At 41.0% G+C, this 19,377-nt stretch overlaps 1 protein-coding gene across 2 annotated transcripts in view; it reads left to right on the forward strand.

Annotated features, from left to right (window-relative positions):
* The first annotated feature begins 999 nt into the window (after positions 1 to 999).
* Positions 1,000 to 19,377, forward strand: part of EDC3 (enhancer of mRNA decapping 3) — a 49,612-nt gene continuing 31,234 nt past the window's right edge. Inside the window, exons 1-4 of one of the 2 annotated variants that reach the window (XM_019751002.3) lie at positions 1,008 to 1,147; positions 8,369 to 8,495; positions 14,744 to 14,954; positions 17,575 to 17,891. In XM_019751002.3, the coding sequence (XP_019606561.2) occupies positions 14,791 to 14,954; positions 17,575 to 17,891 (481 nt within the window). In that variant the 5' untranslated portion in view covers positions 1,008 to 1,147; positions 8,369 to 8,495; positions 14,744 to 14,790. Of the gene's footprint in view, positions 1,148 to 8,368; positions 8,496 to 14,743; positions 14,955 to 17,574; positions 17,892 to 19,377 lie in introns of both variants that reach the window. The other variant, XM_019751003.3, reaches the window with a different exon arrangement.

Consider the following 19,377-nt stretch of genomic DNA (forward strand, 5'->3'; position numbering starts at 1 on the left):
AAATGCCACGGGAAAAGTGGCACTTTGGCGTGTACAAAGTACTTGGGGGCGGGTGACGGGAGTGGTCAAGCACAGACTGGCTGACAACCCCCAAATGAACATAAGCTGATAAACTGAAGATCAGCCACGAAGGGAATTTCTTGTTTCCTATAATCCGTCAGGAGAGCCTACTTATAGCATCCCACAGCTGCCACTGATCAAGGACTGGGTCGCTGTCACCAGCCCCGCTCCCCCCAGTCTTCTGCTCTTGCTCAGAGATCGGAGCAAAGCGGGGAGTGAAAGCCGAAGCTTGTCATCAAGAATGCAAGAAAGAGGGGCCGCCCCGTGGCTGACGCGGTTGGAGCTCCATGCTCCTAACTCTGAAGGCTGCCGGTTCGATTCCCACATGGGCCAGTGGGCTCTCAACCACAAGGTTGCTGGTTCAATCCCTCGAGTCCCGCAAGGGATGGTGGGCTCTGCCCCCTGCATCTAAGATTGAACATGGCACCTTGAGGTGAGCTGCCGCTGAGCTCCTGGATGGCTCAGTTGGTTGGAGCGCGTCCTCTCAACCACAAGGTTGCCGGTTCAAGTCCTCGAGTCCCACAAGGGATGGTGGGCTGTGCCCCCTGCAACTAGAAACGGTAACAGTACCTGGAGCTGAGCTGCGCCCTCCACAACTAAGACTGAAAGGACAACAAGTTGACTTGGAAAAAAGTCCTGGAAGTACACACTGTTCCCCAATAAAGTCCTGTTCCCCTTCCCCAATACAATCTTAAAAAAAAAAAAAAGAATGCAAGAAAGAGCGGAGTCCCCGGGGCATCTGGACCGGGGAGGGCGGCGGGACACCAACTGTAACCAGGAGTCCAGCCGCTATAAGTAGAAAGCACAGGGAAAAGGGCTGGCGTGGGTCTGGAAGGCCACGGACCCGCTCTCAAGCTCTCAAATTTCCCGGGCGCCCCGCCCCCCAACGGCGTACCCGGAGGTTTCCAAGGCGTCGCGCCGGAAGTGACCTCAGGACGGTGGCGTGCAGACGCGGGGCGCTTCCGGCGGCAGTGGCGGCCCCGGCTGTGGGGTGGGCGTGGAGTCCCCCCTCCGTCTCCGGGTTTCGTGGCGCGGCTGGTCGGCTCGGCTTGGTGTGCCGAGGAGGCGCGGGCCCCGCGGCGTGGAGGTGGGAGCGAGGGGCGGCGGCTGGTTTGTGGGCGCTCCTGAGAGGGGGCTTCCGGGGTTGCCAGGCGAGTTTGCTTTTAGGTTTCGGGGTTCCAGGCCTGGGAGACCTTTATGGAGGCGGGCACGAGGTGGGGCCACATGGGGCACGCAGGGGCCAGGAACTAGGGGCTGCCTGGGGGTGTGGTTTGAGGGGGGAGCAGAGGACCGCGGGGTTCCAGACAGTCTGGGAGTTGGGTGAGGTGGGGGCAGCGGCGGCCTAGGCTCTTGGTTGGCCGTGTGGATGTCCGTGCCTCAGTCTCCCTTTCCGCAGTAGGGTAGAGTGGCAGGGAAGAGTGCGAGCGCCACATCCATGACTGAAAGCTTGCGGACCCAGGTGAACTGGGGTCTGAAAGGGCAGGGTGGCTGAGAAATTCCTGATACCTGCCCGGGCCCAGCTTCTGCTGAATCCTGGGGTCGGCCTCTTGAGTCTTGCCTGGCGATGGTGTCTGAGCTGCTCATCAGTGCGCTTTGTGTGAGATTGATTGCATTTGTCAGTAATTGACTTGTTGACGTGGGGAACGGGTTTTGGTGTGTGGGAGGCATAGTGCTTGCCTCCTTGGCCAGTTGGTTTTCAATAAATCTCCCAATTCTGGAGCTAGGATCCTCTTCCATGTTAACATGCGGAACTGGAGACCCAGAATGTTTTTTGTTTTCTTCCCTGGCCTCAGACTAAGGTAATTTCATTCTGCTGTCTGTCGATATTGGTTTTCATCCCATCAAAGCCTAAGTGACTGTCTCTGAGCAAGTCCCTATTTCAACTGGAAACCTCAGATGGAGTCTAGTCTTTTTTTTTTTTTTTAAATGAATAACAGACTAGGTGTACTGAGCACAAAATTGCTGTTTGTTGCTTTCTTTGTATGAAGTGAAGATGGTTATAAATAATGTAACTTTTTGATTACTAAGAATTTTTTGATGGCGCTTCCTTGTGGGAGTAGGGCTGTGGGACTAGCACAGTTTCTCTCAAACTTTCTTGAGGGGTGGACAGGTGGCTCAGTTTGTTGGAGCTTGTGCTCTCAACCACAGGGTTGCCGGTTGGATTCCTGCAAGGGATGGTGGGCTGTGCCCTCTGTAACTAAGATTGAACAATGGTGACTAGACTTGGAGCTGAGCTGTGTCCTCCACAACTAAGATTGAAAGGACAACAAACTTGACTTGGAGCTGATGGGTCCTGGGAAAAACGCTGTTCCCCAATAAAGTCCTGGAAATACACACTGTTCCCCAATAAAGGCCTGTTAAAAAAAATTTTAGAAACTTTTTTGAATTATGACCCAGTTAGGTACATACTAACTACATCATGACTCAGAATGCCCCCTGCATGCACAGTGTATACACACACACACCACAAAAATTTAGCCTTGCTACATATGATGCCTTCTGACGTCATTTCATTAAAAGAAAAAAAAGTTGATTGCAACTCACTTACATTGACTACTAATGGGCCTGAAATGGGCCTAGTGGCTAAAGACCTGTAATTTGAAAAACACTGGACTAGAAAATGTTTAAGTCCTTGTGATTCATTTCTAAGATTCTGCAATTAATGCAAAGTGGAAAATGTGTCATTTTTCTGTTCTCAGCCAGAGTAGCAGTTACTCGAGTTATAAATTCAGCCAGAACAACAGGGCAGGACATGCAAATGGTGGCCCAAAGGAATGTAGTATCCATAGTGATAGTATATTAGTTTTAACAAGGCATTTGTTAAGTCTTTTATGATGGCCCTGTGAATGAGATGGAGGAATTTGCCAGATTGTGGTAAAATTAGATGGAGTCATAACTTTGAGTATCTGTGTCTGGAGCAGTTTGATCCCACTTACAGCTGGGATTCTCTTGATCTGAATTGAGACACTGTCACTTTGTTTATACACAGTATGTTTTTGAAGTTTTAGCTGGAAGATGTGCTTATCAAATGTGTTGTCTTAATGAAGAGAAGAGAGAAAGTATCATCTGGTTAATCTCAAGATTTTCCCAGTGCAATTTAATGAAATGGAAAGGTTATATAAACGTGAGGAATTTCACTTGGATCCAAAAAATTCAGTTATACCAGTTAATGTAGAGATGGGACTTAGGAGGGGCTCATGTAATAAAAAGAAGTGGAGTCTCAGTCATCTGATTCAGGGGTGTGGTTAGACTGGGAGAACTGGTGGGGCCTGCAGTCGCTGGTTGCATTAGGAGAATGGAAGGTCTAGAATGAGGGGGGTACATCACTTGACCCCGGAACTGGTTGGCTCACACCTGGAATATTAGGTTTAGGTCTGGGTACTCTGTAAGAGTAAATAATTTGGAGGTAGTAGTTAAAAGGAGTTGGAATTTGTCAGTTTTAAAAAGAATTTATTATTGGCTGTCTGAAGATATGGTGACATTCCTTTGGCATGAGTAATTCTTTTCCCCTTGTCATTTCAGGCATATTTGGGGTCAGTGTAGTCTTAACACATTTTTGCTTGAGAGTGTCCAAAATACTGGGAAATTTATGTCTCTCTTACACACTTTTAAGTTGGCATCTGAAATTTTTCATCATAAATTTAAATAGTTTAAACATTTAATTTTTAAAAGTTTAGGGTGTAATTTCTGACATTGTAAATATTGACTTTTTAAAAATAAATACAAAGTTATCTAAATATAGTAATTTTATGTTTTAAAAATATACAAATAGCCTTTCTTATATAAAAATAACCCCTTTAAGCTATGTATAAATGTGTATTAACATTACTTGATTTTCACATATTAAGCCAATCTTTTGCTTCTGTAATGAACCCCACCATTTAGTCATGATGTATAATACTTTCTATATGTTGCTGAATTCAATTTGCTAATATTTTGTTAAGAATTTTTATGTCTATGTTCATGAGGGATAGTGATTTGAAGTTTTCTTAGAATGTCTGGCCTTAGTATCAGAGTAATGCAGTTGGCCCTTGAACACTATGGATTTGAGCTGTTTGGGTCTACGTATATGCAGATTTTTTTCAATATACAGTCAGCTCTCTGTACCTCTGGGATTCGCATCCATGGATTCCATCAACAGTAGATCAAAAACAGTATTTTTAATTCACAGTTGGGAATTCACAGATGTGGAGGGTCTGCTGTGTGCATTGTTTCATGCCATTTTATATAAGGGACTTGAGCATCTGTGGATTTTGGTATCTGCGTGGGTGTGGCCATGTCTTGGATCAATTCCCTGTGGATACCAAGGGACAGTGTTAAGCTTTTTGGGAGTGAAAAGTTACACTCGGATTTTTGACTGCATAGGAGTTGGTGCCCCAAACTTCTGCATTGTTCAAGGGTCAACTGTACTACCCTCATGAGTTGGGAAATGTTCCTTCCTTTTATATTTTCTGAAAGAGTTTGTGTAGGATTGTTAATTATTCCTTTCTATATGTTTGAGAGAATTTACCAATGAACTCCGCTGGACCTGGGCTTTTCTTTGTGGCTTTTCTTTAATTACTAATTCAATTTCTTTACTTGATACAGGTCTATCCACATTTTCTATTACTTCTTGGTAATTTTGGTAATTTGTATCATTCTGGGAATTGTCCAGTTCATATTTTTCCTTTTTCTTTTTGAACTTATATCCATTTTATTTTTCCCACAGAATTTTATCCTAAAGCAGGAGTCAGCAAACTTTTTCTGTTTGGGGCCAGATGGTAGGCTTTGTGGGGCACGTAATCTGTCATAACTACTCACTCAGCTCTTTCGTTGTAGTGTGAAAACAACCACAGACAACAAGCAAACAGCTGAGCGTGGTTGTGTTCCCATAAAACTTTATCGGAAATGAGCCAGATTTGGCTCATGGGCTGTAGTTTTCTGACCCCTGTCCCGAAGTAATAAATTTTATGGTTGAAAATATTTTATTGATAATCCAATTATTTAGGCAAATCAGGTTTATTATGAAAGAGTAATATAGAAATTGATTTGCTTGCTTGCATATCTTGTGCACCCCTGGGGATATGTGTATCCTAGTTTGAAGATTGGTACTTCATTTCCAAGATGTTGTAAGAGGTAACTCGGGCATTTTTGTAGTTGTATTTGGGTGAGAAGGGAGGTGGCTCTCACAGTATGATTTTCTAGGGCAATAACTCAAGTCCCCAATGTGGCCAGTATTCTTTCTGCTAAAAGGTGACGTTTGAAATAAAATTTGCTATATGGTAGAGACCATAGATTATGTCGTTTAATCTTCACAGCGGTTCTGTGAGGTGGTGGTCTAATTGGTATAATCCCATTTTGTAGTTGAGACAGTTGAGACAGATTTGGGTCATCTGCCCAGGTCGTAGTGCTGCTCAGTGAAGTCCGGAAGTGAACCTGAGCCTGGGATGTCTGGCTTCAGAAGTCCATGCTCTTCACGATGCTGCCTTTTATGGAATTACAGACTTAGCAGTAGGATTGTACTAGATGTTTTCATTTAAGATCTCTGCCATTCCCAAGATTTTGATTCTACAAACACCTTTTCAGGTAAAAGCGTAGAAAAATAGCTAGTTTTTTTTACAGAAATTCGTAACCAATCACTCATCCACAGCTATTGATTAGAATTGTCCTTAGACCAAGGATTTACTCCTTGGATCTGAATGCTATTGAGTTGTCTGTTGTGGCAGTTGAGGGGGACGTCAGTAGGTCTGTAATTGCAAGTTGTTTATTCACAGATAATTTTGGCAACTGCCACGGTTGTATATAACGTGTGGAACACAGTTTAGGGCTACCTGATTTTGTTATTTAAAGAGTTCTTACAAGGGAAATGATATAATCAAGTCTCACACTTTGTGACATTTGGTAGCTGGAAATCCTGATAGATCAGCATTTGAGCAAAATACTGTGCTTCCCCGAAAACAAGACCAGGTCTTATATTAACTTTTGCTCCAAAAGACTCATTAGGGCTTATGTTCAGGGGATGTCATCCTGAAAAGTCATGCTAGGGCTTATTTTCTGGTTAGGTCTTACTTTCGGGGAAACAGTAGTTCCATGTCTACTGTGTGATCTTCTAAATACTCTGCCCAGCATAAATGGGTACATTTGTCCACTACAAAGGTGTTATGAAAGCGTTTAATTCTTTATTCATAATAGCCTCTAAACTGGAAATAACCCAGCTGTCTATTGGCAGTAGAATGGATAAATCCATTGAGATACAGTTACATAATAGAATACTGCATAGCTAGGAAAAAGAATGAACTATCACTACAAGGATGAATCTCACAGATGGAACACTGAGCAAAAGAAGCCAAACACTAAAGGAGAACTTTTATGATTTCGTTTGTATAAAGTCCAAAAACAGGCTGTGCTAATCTTTCACGATACATGTCAGAATAATGGCTACTTTTGTGGACACACAATTGAACCTTCTGGAATGTTTGAAATACTGATTTGGGTGGTGGTTATGTGGGTGAATTAATATATAAAAATTTATTGAGCTGTACATTTAAAACATGTAGACTTATTATCTATGTTATACCTTGATAGAAAAGCAGAAAATAAAAGGCATCGAAGATTGGTCCCCTGTAGCTCGCACTTCAGCTGTGGCTCTTCCTTTGACTTGAAGGGTTAGTCCTGCAATCAGTGACTCCCCTTCCTTAGTGTGTTCGTCTGATTAGGAACCCAAATGGTGGCACTCCACGTGTGTTAGATTTATTGTTTTCAGTTAATAAAGGAGTTTTCTTTATAGAACATAGGCAGGCCTTGGAGATACTGTGGGTTGGGTTCCAGATGACTGAAATAAAGTGAATATTGCAATAAAGTGACTATTGCAATAAAGCACGTTGTAATCTTTTTGCTGATGGAGGGTCTTATTTGTGAAAAATGCAACATCTGTGAAGCACAATAAAGTAAAGCTCAGTAAAATAACATACCTGTAAACCTATTTGACGTATTTTGAGTAATGAATTAATGTGTTTTACATAGAGAGAAGTTTGTTCCATATTGAGTGGTTACTTTTAAAACTTCTTTCTTTTTCTTTTTTTTTTAATTTAAGTGAGTTTTTCCAGGACCCCTCAGCTTCAAGTCAAGTAGTTGTTTCCATCTAGTTGTGGAGGGCGCAGCTCACAGGGGCCCATGTGGGGATCGAACCAGCAACCTTGTTGTTAAGAGCACCTCGCTCTAACTAACTGAGCTAACCAGTGGCCAGAACTAAATAGAAAAATATATACTTGTCAACTAGCAATCTGCATTTAAAAGTATTAAAAATTCTACTCAGTTATTAACATAATATCAACTTGAATATAATCATCAGTGTCTTAAAGATACATGTTGAATAAAGAAGTAGAAGTCTTTCCACATCTGATTTATTTCTGGTATTTTAAAAATTCTTAGTACAGCTTTTCGTTCTGCATCTGTATAAAAGCATCAGAAGGATTATGATGGGTAGAAATGACAGGAAAAGAAGTTCATACTTTTGTGACATTAAGTAGACAACGGCTGATCAGGAAGGGACAATAAGCCTTGTTCCTTTTACTATCACCAGTGTCTTTGGAAATTGTGTTGTATTAGAAATTTACATGATCTCTTAAATTCTTATAGCTATATTGATAATTATTGTAACTCAATGATGGGTGTGTGAGAGTTCCTTATGCTGTTCTATCTACATTTGTGTATGTTTGAAATTTTCTATAATGTAAAAAAAATAAAAGAATGAGCCTGCTAATGCATCGTTTCTTTTATTTCCTGTTCTGTCAGGAGAGTTTTATGATACTTGCTCAGTTAGATCCCTAGAGAACCACCTGAGTTTGTCTTTAGGTTTTTGTGTTTCTGATGGGAGGTACTCTTTTTACCACAGGAGTGCTTTTTTGCTCCTTGATAAGCTTTTTTGTTAGCTTTGCTTTTTAAGACTCTATATTTTGTGTAGATATGTTTCTGAAATGAATATTGTAAACAGCTTGAAATGCTGTTCTGTTTCTGTTTTTCATGGAAAACACTAAGCCCGTGTTTCATTTTGTACTTAATATTGTATGTTATGTATATATTCATCTGCTATTTCCTGACTTCCGTCTGTGTGTAGGGCAATGTTAGATTTCTTATCTTACATGGGATTTTGCATTGAGTATCCATGAAGGATATTGTATTTTTAGAACCATTTCCAAGAAGAGCCAAGGCGTTTAGATAGAAATATTTAGATACTCTAGATTTTGAGTGATTGATTCCTGTCAGATTTATTACGTCTAATTCATTCGTTGATTGAATAAATATTTATTGTGTCCCTCTTACATTCTAGGTACTCTTACTGACTGAGCAAGACACACAGTAAGACTCCTTGCCCCCACGGAGCTCGTGTCCTAGGGGTGACACATGCGCAGACGAGGTCATTCATAAGTGGATTTATTTTGAGGTCATAAGAGAAGGTGAGGATGCTGGAGAGTGATGGGGAGTCGCGACTTTAGGTTGGGTAGCCAGGGAAGGCCTCGGGGCTGGATGGTGGACATCTTAGCTGATACTGGAGACGAGCTAGAACTAGCCATTCACGAGCTGGGGAAAAAGAGTGTCCTGAGACTAGCCGGTGCGAAGTTCTGCGGGGAGAGAACAAACTTGATATATTGGAGGAACAGTTTCTTACTGTGTCTGGAGGCCATTGTGTCTGGAGAACAGTGGGAAGGGCCTGGTGAGAGAGGAAGCTGATCCAATTCTGTGAGGACAGCGGGAATTGGATCATGTAGGGCCTCTAGTCCACGTCACGGACGCTGGACGTGACTCTAAGGACAGTTGTTCAACAGGGTCCTGACAACTGACTTACATTTTACACTTTGCTCTGGTTGCCGTGTAGAGAAAGAATTGAAGGAGGGGGCAGGAGTGGAAGCAGAGAGACCAGATAGGGGACTCCTGCAATCAGGAGATAAGGGTGGTCTGGATTAGGAGGCTGGTAGTGGAGGTGGAGAGAAATGGACACATTTTTGAGCTGGTGACAATAGGATTTGCCGATGAATTGAATGTATGGAATGAAAGAATCAAGGATGCCTTTTTTGGGCGTGAGCACGTTTGGTGGATGTTGGTGCCGTTTACTGAGATGGGAAAGGCTTGGGAAGGAACAAATTGGAAGGTGTTGAATGTGGGGCTGGTGAAATAAAGAATTCTCTTTTGGACAGTTATGAAATGCCTAACAGACATTTTGGTAGGGACTATTCTAGGTGTGAGTTTTCATCCTTCGTGGAAAACCTCGCTAGGCTTTTAATCTTATGTTGGAGGAATGGTTAACTATTCTCTGATGTTACATTGGCTGCATATTCTTTTCCTCCTTTTTTCTTGAGATATAGTTTATGCACCATAAAATGCACAGCTGATAAGTGCCCAATTCAGTGAGTTAGGACAAAGTGTATATCCGTGTAACCATTGTGTCAGTAAAAACATAGGGCATTTCCATTGTACCAGAAGCCCCTGTTCCCCTTCCCAAGCAGTTCTCCACCCTAGAGGCAATCACTTCTGATTTTCTCACTACAAAGTAGTTTTGCCCCTTGGAGAAATGGTATGAATAGACTCGTATAAGGTGTACTCATCTGTGTGACCTCTTTCACTCAGTTTTTGAGAATCCTCTGTGTTGTAGCATAAATTTATTACTTTTAATTGTTGAGTAGTGTTCTGTTATCTAACTAATACCATAATTTCTCCTTGTCTCCAGTTTGTGGCTATTGTGAGTAAGGCTACTACCGTGTGTCCCCGAAAATAAGACCTGGCTGGACCATCAGCTCTAATGCACTCCAACCAACTGAGTTAAACGGCCAAACTCCCCACCCCCCATTTTAAGCATTTTTAGCTGTACAGTTCAGGGCATTGAGAACACATTGTGCAGCCGTCACCACCACCCGTCTTGAGCACTTTTTTCATTGTACCAAACTGACACTCTGCCCACTAAACAGTAACCCCCCATTGCCTGCTCCCCCAGCCTCTGGCAGCCACCATTCTACTTTCTGTCTCTGGGAATTTGACTAGGAACCTCATGTAAGCAGAATTATACTAAATTTGTCCTTTTGTGTCTGGCTTATTTCACTTAGCATAATGTCTTCAAGGTGTATCTATGTTGTAACATATCAGAACTTTCTTCCTTTTTAACATTGAATGATACTCCGTTGTGTGTGTGTGTATATATATATCACATTTTATTTACCACATCCAGCATGGACACTTGGGTTGTCTCATGTTTTAGTTTGCATTTACTTGATAATTAATGATGTTGGACATCTTTTCATATGTTTATTGGCCATTTAGATAACTTTTTTTGCCCACTTTAAAAAATGTATTGTTTCCTTCTTATTCCTGATTTGTAAGCTTACTTTACATATTCTGGATATAAGTCCTTTACCAGATTATTTCTATTGAGAATACTTTCTTGACTATGGCTTATCTCTCTCTCTCTCTCTCTCTCTCTCTCTCTCTCTCTCTCTCATTGTTTTGGGGTGATTATAATAGAGGAAGGCAAGGACCATCTTTCTGCCATCATAAATCTGAAAGTCTTCTCGAAGTACTTTGCTGCCTGGGAGGTAGCCTCCAGGGGAGTGATTTGGGGATGGGGCAAGATTATATGGAATAGCTTCCTAAATATTTTAGTATGGTATCATTATTTTAAACCCATCCAGAGAATGATTTGTTTCGAAAAAAAAATAGTTTTCTGCTGTGGCACATTGTAATCTGGTAAAAAAGTGATTGTACCTTTTGACTGATGGAGGCTCTATCCTAAGAAAATAATTTAAAACAAGAACTAAATGAAGTTGATCATTGCTGTGTTAACTACAATTGTGAAAAATGTAGTTATCTAAATGTCTAATGAGAAGGAAACGGTGATACAATGGGATGCATATGGAATAGTATGTGCATGGAAAATATGCCTTTGTAATAAGCTGACGTTATGCTCTGGTTACAAGTGTGTAAAATATCCAATATAATCTCTGGATTGCGAATTCCCCATCTGTAAAATGGGAGAGTGTTGTTATGAGATGGAAGGAAAGGGTGCCCAACAGTTTTTGCTCGTGTCCCAAACACACTGTGTAATAAATGCTAGCGGCTTCTCTTGTTACACAACATGATGGCATGTGTGTAACAACTGTGGGATTATGTGTGTTCCATTTACCTTTTATTAATGGTGATTTGCCCCCCCCTTCTGTAACCATCACCAAATTCAAACCACCACCGACTGTGTTTCCCCGAAAATAAGTCCTAACCGGAAAATAAGCCCTACCATGATTTTTCAGGATGACATCCCCTGAACATAAGCCCTAATGCGTCTTTTGGAGCAAAAATTAATGTAAGACCTGGTCTTATTTTCGGGGAAACACGGTATATAGGCTTTGAATCCATTACCTTTTTTCAGTCTCCATTGATTGTGCCTATTCCAGCATTCCATTGTCTTGGCTGGTCTCACCGCATCTGTTTTGCTCCTTTTCCAGTTTGTGTTCTGTAATGGTGACTTCTGTTGAGCACAACTTTGTAATTTTGATGACCTCTAATTTACCAGATTTTTTTGTTTTATGGTTAGTACTTATTTGTGTTTTGTCTAAGAAATCTTTACCCCAAGGTCACTGAGATACTCTGTTTTGTTTTCCTGGTAGCTTTAGTTTTAGCTTTTATGTATAGATAGTTTATTTCAAATTAATGTTTTTGTATCTGGTATGGGCTAGGAATAGAAGGTTATGTTTGCTCACGCACATCCAGTTGTGCTCGTATCATTTCTTGAAGAGCACTTTTGACTTCTCCATCCATTGACCTTGGCGTATGAAACAGCAGTCGGTTGACTGTGTGTGGGGTCTGTTTCTGGATTTGACTCTGTCCCTTTGATCTAATGTCCGTGCACCAATGCCACACTGATTTCTATGCTTTGTGATAAGTCTTGACATAAGGTAGTGGAAAACATGCAACTTCGCTTTTCTTTTTCATAATTGTTTTGGCTTTTCTATTTTGCATTTCCGTATACATTTTAGAACCAGTTTTTCAGTGTCTCCAAAAAGGCCAGCTGGGAATTTTATTGCTATCGTTATTTGATCCACAGTTCAATTTGGGGAGAATTGATAACAGTAAGCTCTTTAATCCATTTAGATATAGTTTTCTAGTTTTCATTGTACAGATCCTGCACATTTTTTATTGGATTTATTCTTAAGTATTTTGTTTTTTAGTAATTATAAATAGTATTTTAAATTTTCATTTTTAGTTGTTGCTGTTGTATAAAATACAGTTGTCTATTTTAAGTTGAGCATGTATCCTGTGACTTTGCTAAGTTCACTTATTAGTTCTAGTAGGATTATTTTTTGGACATTCCTTAGGGTTTTCTGCACACACAGTCAATAGCATCATTTACAAATACAGTTTGACTTCTTCCTTTCCAATATTCATGCTTCTCAGTTCTCGTTTTGTTGCACTGGCTGGGACCTATAGCATAGTGTTGGATAGAGGTGGTGACAGGGGACATCCTCGCCTGGTCCCAGTCTTAGGGGGAAAGGATTCATTATTTCACCATTAATATGATGTTAGCTGTCATCGTTTTGTAGAAGCTACCCCCTCTTTTTTTTTTAAATTATGAATAGATGTTGAATTTTTTCAAATTATCTTTCTGCATTTATTGGTGTGTGATCATACATGATTTCCTCATTTATTTTGTTAACACAGTAGAAGACATTGGTTTCTTTAATTAAACTTTTTATTTGAGATAATTGTAGATTTATATACACTTATAAGAAATTCCATATACCCTCCCCGGTTTTCCCCAGGGGTAACATCTTGCAAAACTATAGCAGTATTACTGCCAGGATACTGACATTGTATGGTCAAGGTACAGAACATTTTCATTACCACGGGGATCCCTTATGTTCCCCTTTTATAGCCGTACTGTTTCCCTCCTGCCGCCACCCCTGGGAACCACTAATCTCGTCTCCATTTCTATCGTTTGTCATTTCAAGAGTGTTACACAGGTGGAATCATATAGAAGGTAACCTTTTGAGGTTGGCTTTTTTCACTTTTTCTGTGTGGTATGGATGTACCCCAATAACCATTTACCCATTGAAGGTCTGGGTTGTTTCGGGTTGGGGATATTAGGAGTAAACCTTCATATAAATAAACATTCATGTGCACGTTTTTGTGTAAACTTAAGTCACCCTTCATCCTTCCTTTGGGATAAATGACCAGTAGTGCATTTGCTAGATCATGTAGTAATGGCACGTTTAGGTTTTTTGTAAGTTGACGAATTGTTTTCCAGCATGGCTGCACTACTTAATATTCCGATCAGCAATGTCTGAGAATCCAGTTTTCTCACGTTCTTGTCAGCACTTGGTGGCGTCACTATTTTTCATTTTAGCCATTCTGGTGGGTGTGTAGGGAGAGCTCATTGTGGTTGTAATTTGCATTTCCCTGATAGTTAATGATGTTGGACATCCTTTCATGTGCCATATGTACGTCTTTGTTGAAATGTCTTTTCATGTCTTTAGCCCATTTTTTATGGGATTTGTTGTTGGGTTTTGAGATTTCTTTATATACAGAGGGTGCCAAAGAAATGTATGCACATTTTAAGACAGGAAAACACTTTTAAAATCGTAATGCTTAATATATACCGATAACAAAAGATGAAAGAAGTCATGTATATACATGTTTTTGGCACCCCCGGTATTCTAGATGCTAGCCCTTTGTCTTAATCAGATACTTGTATAATCATTTAAAGCTACAATTTTCCCTTTAAGCATTATTTTAAGTGCATCCCACAAATGTTGTATTTTCTTTTCCTTTTTTTTTTTCCTTTAAATTAAAGTTTATTGGGGTGACAATTGTTAGTAAAGCTACATAGATTTCAGGTGTACAATTCTGTAATACAGCATCTATATCTCACATTGTGTGTTCACCACCCAGCGTCAGTTCTCTTTCCATCACCATATATCAGATGTATTTTCATTATCACTGAGTTTGAACATTTTCTAACTTCCCTTTTGATTTCTTCCTTGACCCATAGGTTTTTTTTAGAAATGTCTTGTTTAATTCCAAATATTTGGGAATATTTGAAATATTATCAATTTCAAATTGAATTTTGTTGTGGATAAAGGATATACTCTGCCTGATTTCCGTCCTTTGAAACGAATTGATAGTAGTTTAGGGCCCAGCATATGTTGGTGAGTATTCCACGTGGATTTGAAAAGAATATATGAGTATATTCTGTAGTTGTTAGGTGTAGTGTTCTCCAATGCCTTCACTCAGCTTTTTAAAAAAAATTTTGTCCAGAATTTATCATGATCGTCAAGAGGGTTAGTCTGATAGGAGCTACTCTGACGTTACCAATATTGTTTTTTATATATCATATATAATATAAATATATATAATCTTTTTGAAAACATTCTGATGGCAAATATATTAAAGTAGGTTATAAGCAGGTTACAGTTTGTGTGATTTGATGTCTGAGTAAATAATTATCCAATACATGTGCTTTAAAGCAATTGTAAGATCTTTGTATATATTATATTGAATAATATTGCTTTTCATTAATAAGCATACGCCTACTGAAAACGTTTTATTTTTTGTTTTATTACATTAAGTAAGGATGCGACAGAATGCGTATTATGAAGCAACACCTGGTACAGAGCCTGGCGTAATTCTTCCCTGAATTGAATTAAAGGTTTGTCTGTTTCTCCAGGTACACCGCCTGGTTTCCTCTCTGCACGGCGGGCTCGCATCGGAAACATGGCTGCGGATTGGCTGGGCAGTATCGTGTCCATCAATTGTGGGGACAGCTTGGGTGTCTATCAGGGCAGAGTGTCCGCAGTGGACCAGGTCAGCCAGACCATTTCTCTCACCCGGCCTTTCCACAACGGGGTGAAGTGCCTCGTGCCAGAAGTAACCTTCAGGTGAGTCCTGGCTGATGCTTCCATCCGCTCTGGTGCTCTGCGGGGCTGGGACCTGCACTCGATTGCCGGTGTCCTCTCGCATGGGGCTGCTTCTGAGTCAAGTCTTGTCACAGGGGAGATGCTGCAACCTTAGATCTATAGTCCAGCTGCTGTTTGAGCAGAGGCTTTGGGTGGTAACTAGCTTTCAGCTAATGATTCAGAGTTTGTGAAACACTTTGCTCTATGAAGTACGCATCATTATGTTATTTAAAAGGGTCAAATTTAGAATAACTTTTCTGTTTTCTTTTATGGTTTCACATTTTCTTTCTCAGTTTTGTATTATTTGTGCTTTCTTAATCTAAGGTCTTCTTGATTTTCCCCCTGCATAAATGTATCTCTCTTTGTAGATTTGTATTATAATTTATCTCCAGAAGCACACTGTAGCCAGTAGCTAAAGTCCTTAATTATAGGAATGTGTTTTTCTTAGTGTTTGCCAACACGTCTCAAGTTCAGTTGTTGTCTTTACATCCCTCTTTTCACTAGTTTGACAGACTTATGTTTAAAAAAAGAAGAAAAAAAAGACTCTCGGGCCGCAGCTTCCTTGACTTTCTGAACAGCACCCACACATAACCTTTCTGTAGGTGTAGCCGTTCTTATTTCTTACCTCCTCTGAAGTCTCAGTAGAAGAAACACCCTTCGTGTTGAGGGCTCACCTTATCACGTATGCTTTGTATGCTGTTCTGGTCTGTCTTCCTTGAGACCCTACATGTATTTTGTGTCTTTGGTTTCAGCATTTATGCCGCCTCTTTCCTCTCCGCATTCTCACCTCCCAGGTCTCCCATAGTACAGATGCCCCCCCACACAGTGTTCATTTGCAACTGTCATTCCCTCCTCTTTACTCCCACAGTTCTTTTCAGAGCAAAATTGTCTGCCTTTGTTCCCTTTGTGGTCTCCTTCTCTAGTCCCTCCTTACTCCGCCGTTATCTTTTTTCTAACTACCATCTTGCTGAACCAGCTCTTGCCAAGGTTACAGGTGACCTAATTGCCAAATTCAATGGCAGTGTCTCAATTATAATCTTATTCAGATGCCCCCAAACTGTTGGAATGCTCTCTTTTAGTTTCCCTGTCACCCCTTTGGGTTTTCTTTCCAGTATTCCTCCACTTCTGTATCTTTTTTTTCCAGGTTCCTTTTCTTCTACTCACTTCTTAAGATGGGTGTTCTCAACTTTCTATCTTTGATTCCTTTCTCAGTATGTACTCTCTAGACAATCTCACATGTACCTTCTTATACATTAATGAGACCCCAAATCTTTTTTTAGTAGTAATAATAAACATGTATTGAATTCTTGCCAAATACTAGACTTAATGATTTGCATATATCATGTCATTTATCCCCATGAGAATATTTATAAACTGGCCATGTACCAAATCTTTAATTTAGACCCGTTTTCTGAACTCTAGACACTTTATTTGAATTGTCTACTGGTCATTTCCAGGTGGGTATCTGACAAGATATTTTAAATTTAAGATTTTGAAAGCTGGCCTCACGATGTTACCTGCAGATTTCTTCTTCCCAAGAGCTTCCATTAATAGGTGACCAATGACACCTTTCACCCAAGTTGGAAACTTAAGAATAAGAAGAAATTCTTCTTTGATTCCCTAGTTCAGTTAGTTACCAGATCCTGTGGATTCCAAATGTCTCTTGGTTCCATCCCCACTTCTCCCTCTGCGTCAGCATTTGCCCTGTTCATCCCCTCTTCTTGCCTGGTCTCTTAACTGGTGCTCCTGCCTCTGCTTTCTCCACCTTCCCTGCAGCCACCAGGAAAATCCCATGTGGTTATGAACTGGGCCCTGATTTCCTCCCGCCTGATGGACTTCCACACACATCCTTCCCGTTCGTCACACCGTAGCATTGCAGTTCTTCACATGGGCCATGTTTCCGCAATCTCTGAGCCCGGGCGCAGATGCTCTCCTGCTTGGCTAGCTCTTGTTGTCCCTCCCACCAGACTTGAAGCACGTTTTCATCCGTCTCTGCCAAATGACCTCTGTGTTTCCTCTGGCTTCTCTAGTCTCCTCTGCACACCTCTGTCACTGTGTTCACCACTTTCCGTTGTCTCCTGGTCTTTTCTGCTGACCACACTATGAGTTCTTTGTGGGCATGTGTTGCTTTTCGTTCCTCGTGCAGGGCTTAATCACAGAGTAAGTATTCTCTCTGTGCCTACCAGTGAGGAGTGAGGGAATGAGTGACAAAGCCATTCTGCATTCTGGGAGTCTCACGTGCTAATAATAGTGTGCCATTGCCAGCAGGGCTCCTTGAGGGCTGGTGCTATGTCCGTTGAACGTTGGTGGCTGAGCCTCTCCTTAAGCGCTCTACCGTGTTTCCCCGAAAATAAGACCGAGCCAGACAATCAGATCAAATGCGTCTTTTGGGGCAAAAATTAATATAAGACCCGAGCTGATTGTCCGGCTCGGTCTTATTTTCGGGGAAACGTGGTACCACCTTTCCTACTTTTTGCCTTTGATAACTCATTGAAACGCAGCCCTGCAAAAGTATAGCTGATTCCAGGTTACTATTGATTCCAGTTTCATCACTTTTACTACTGTTACAGTTTTGACACTTGGCTTCTTTTGTGTATTTCAGGGCAGGTGACATTACGGAATTAAAAATTCTAGAGATCCCAGGTCCTGGAGAAAACCATTTTGGCGATCTTCATCAGACAGAATTTGGCCCCTCTGGTGTTGGGTACCAGGTGGGCATCAATCAGAATGGCACGGGCAGGTTGGTGAGGAAGCCAGCCTCCTCCAGCACTGCCCCTCAGAGCATCCCTAGGAGGATAGAGGGGAGGAGCCAGGAGGCGGCCATCTCCCCCCAGCAGCAGCAGTGCTCCAAGAGCTACGTGGACAGGCACGTGGAGCCCGTGAGCCAGTCCAAAAGTTTCCGTCGTCGGCACAACTCCTGTAAGTTGGAGCAAGTTCTCTTCCTCCTTAACCTGATGTTGCAGGGCTGTAAGTTGTTATCCACTGCTGTTCTATAAACAAGTCCTTTGTTACCCAAATACAAAAGATGCTGGTAGAGCTTCACAAAAATACAGCATGGTTCTCGTATTCCAGGGCTACTTCCTCAAGCTGTTAAGGGAAAGGAAAGAAGCTGCTAGAGACTCACACCAGTTTCCTTTCTTCAAGAAAAGTCAGTGATCAGCCTAGAGTTCATAGAGACAGAAGTGGTGTTGGTTTTAATCTGGTGACTGATGGTCGTAGTGATGCCTGAGTGGGACCTGTGCTTGGGTTGTTCCAGGAGATTTTTAATCACTTTTCTCGTGATTTGGCTCCTACCCTCAGTTAGAGGAGAGATGTGGACGTGTCTGTGACCTTACAGTTTCTGACAGACTCACCGGTGTAGCTGTACTGTACTCACTGCCCCCACTGGCACGTCCAGGAGCGCAAGCCTTGGCGTGTGTGTTGATGTCCACTTTTCTGTGGTGCTAGCGAGTTGTTGAATGCCGTTTGCTCATGATAGAACCATAGTGAATTCACTAGAATCTGGTAGACTCTTTAACGTGTTCACTAAAGTAAAGCTATGATCATGAATTACAACAGATTCACAAGAATCTGTGTGGCCCCTGTGTCAGGGTCAGTATGTTTAAGTTTTGAAAATACCCGATTCCGTGAATAAACTTGGAATTTTGAAAATTAAAAAAATGTATTTCAAGGCACTTTCCTTCCATGCCTCTTAAGTAACTACCTGAATTGACAATGAAAACCTGAGACTTAAATTGAATTGTTATTTCTGTATCCTTTGAAAATGTATAGAATGCTTGCATAGAAAATGATTCTTTCCATTTAGACTTTAACTTTCTCTACTTTCTTTTTTCTCCCTTTTAAAAAAAAAAAAATTGACTGGTTTGTTAAAAGTTCAGATATTCAAGCGGTTTATAATCTTACGTACTTGGAGATAATCTTTGTTAACAATTTATATATTATTTTTCTACATATTTTCTCTGTTATTAACATCTTACATTAAAATGGTACATTTGTTACAATTAATGAACCAGTGTTGATACGTTATTATTAACTAACGTCTATATTTTATTCAGTTTGCCGTGGCTTTTATCTAATGTCCTGTCACAGGCTCCCTTCTGGCATACCACTTTACATTTACTGGTCCTGTCTCCTCTTGGCTCTGATGGTTTCTCAGACTTCCGTTGTTTTTGATGACAGTTTTGATGAGTACTGGCCATGTATTTTGTAGAATACCCCTCAATTGGTATTTGATGTTTTCCTCATGATTAGATTGGCGTTATATATTTTGGGGAGGAAGATGTAAAGTATCATTGTCGTCACCATATCAAGGGTGTCTACTGTCAGCATGGTTTATGACTTTTGATGTTGACCTTGATTGCCCGGCTTAGATGTATGTGTCAGATTCTATAAAGTTACTCCTTTT

The sequence above is a fragment of the Rhinolophus sinicus genome, chromosome 3, assembly GCF_057876585.1.
Source record: "Rhinolophus sinicus isolate RSI-liver-muscle chromosome 3, RSI-T2T, whole genome shotgun sequence".
NCBI lineage: Eukaryota > Metazoa > Chordata > Mammalia > Chiroptera > Rhinolophidae > Rhinolophus > Rhinolophus sinicus.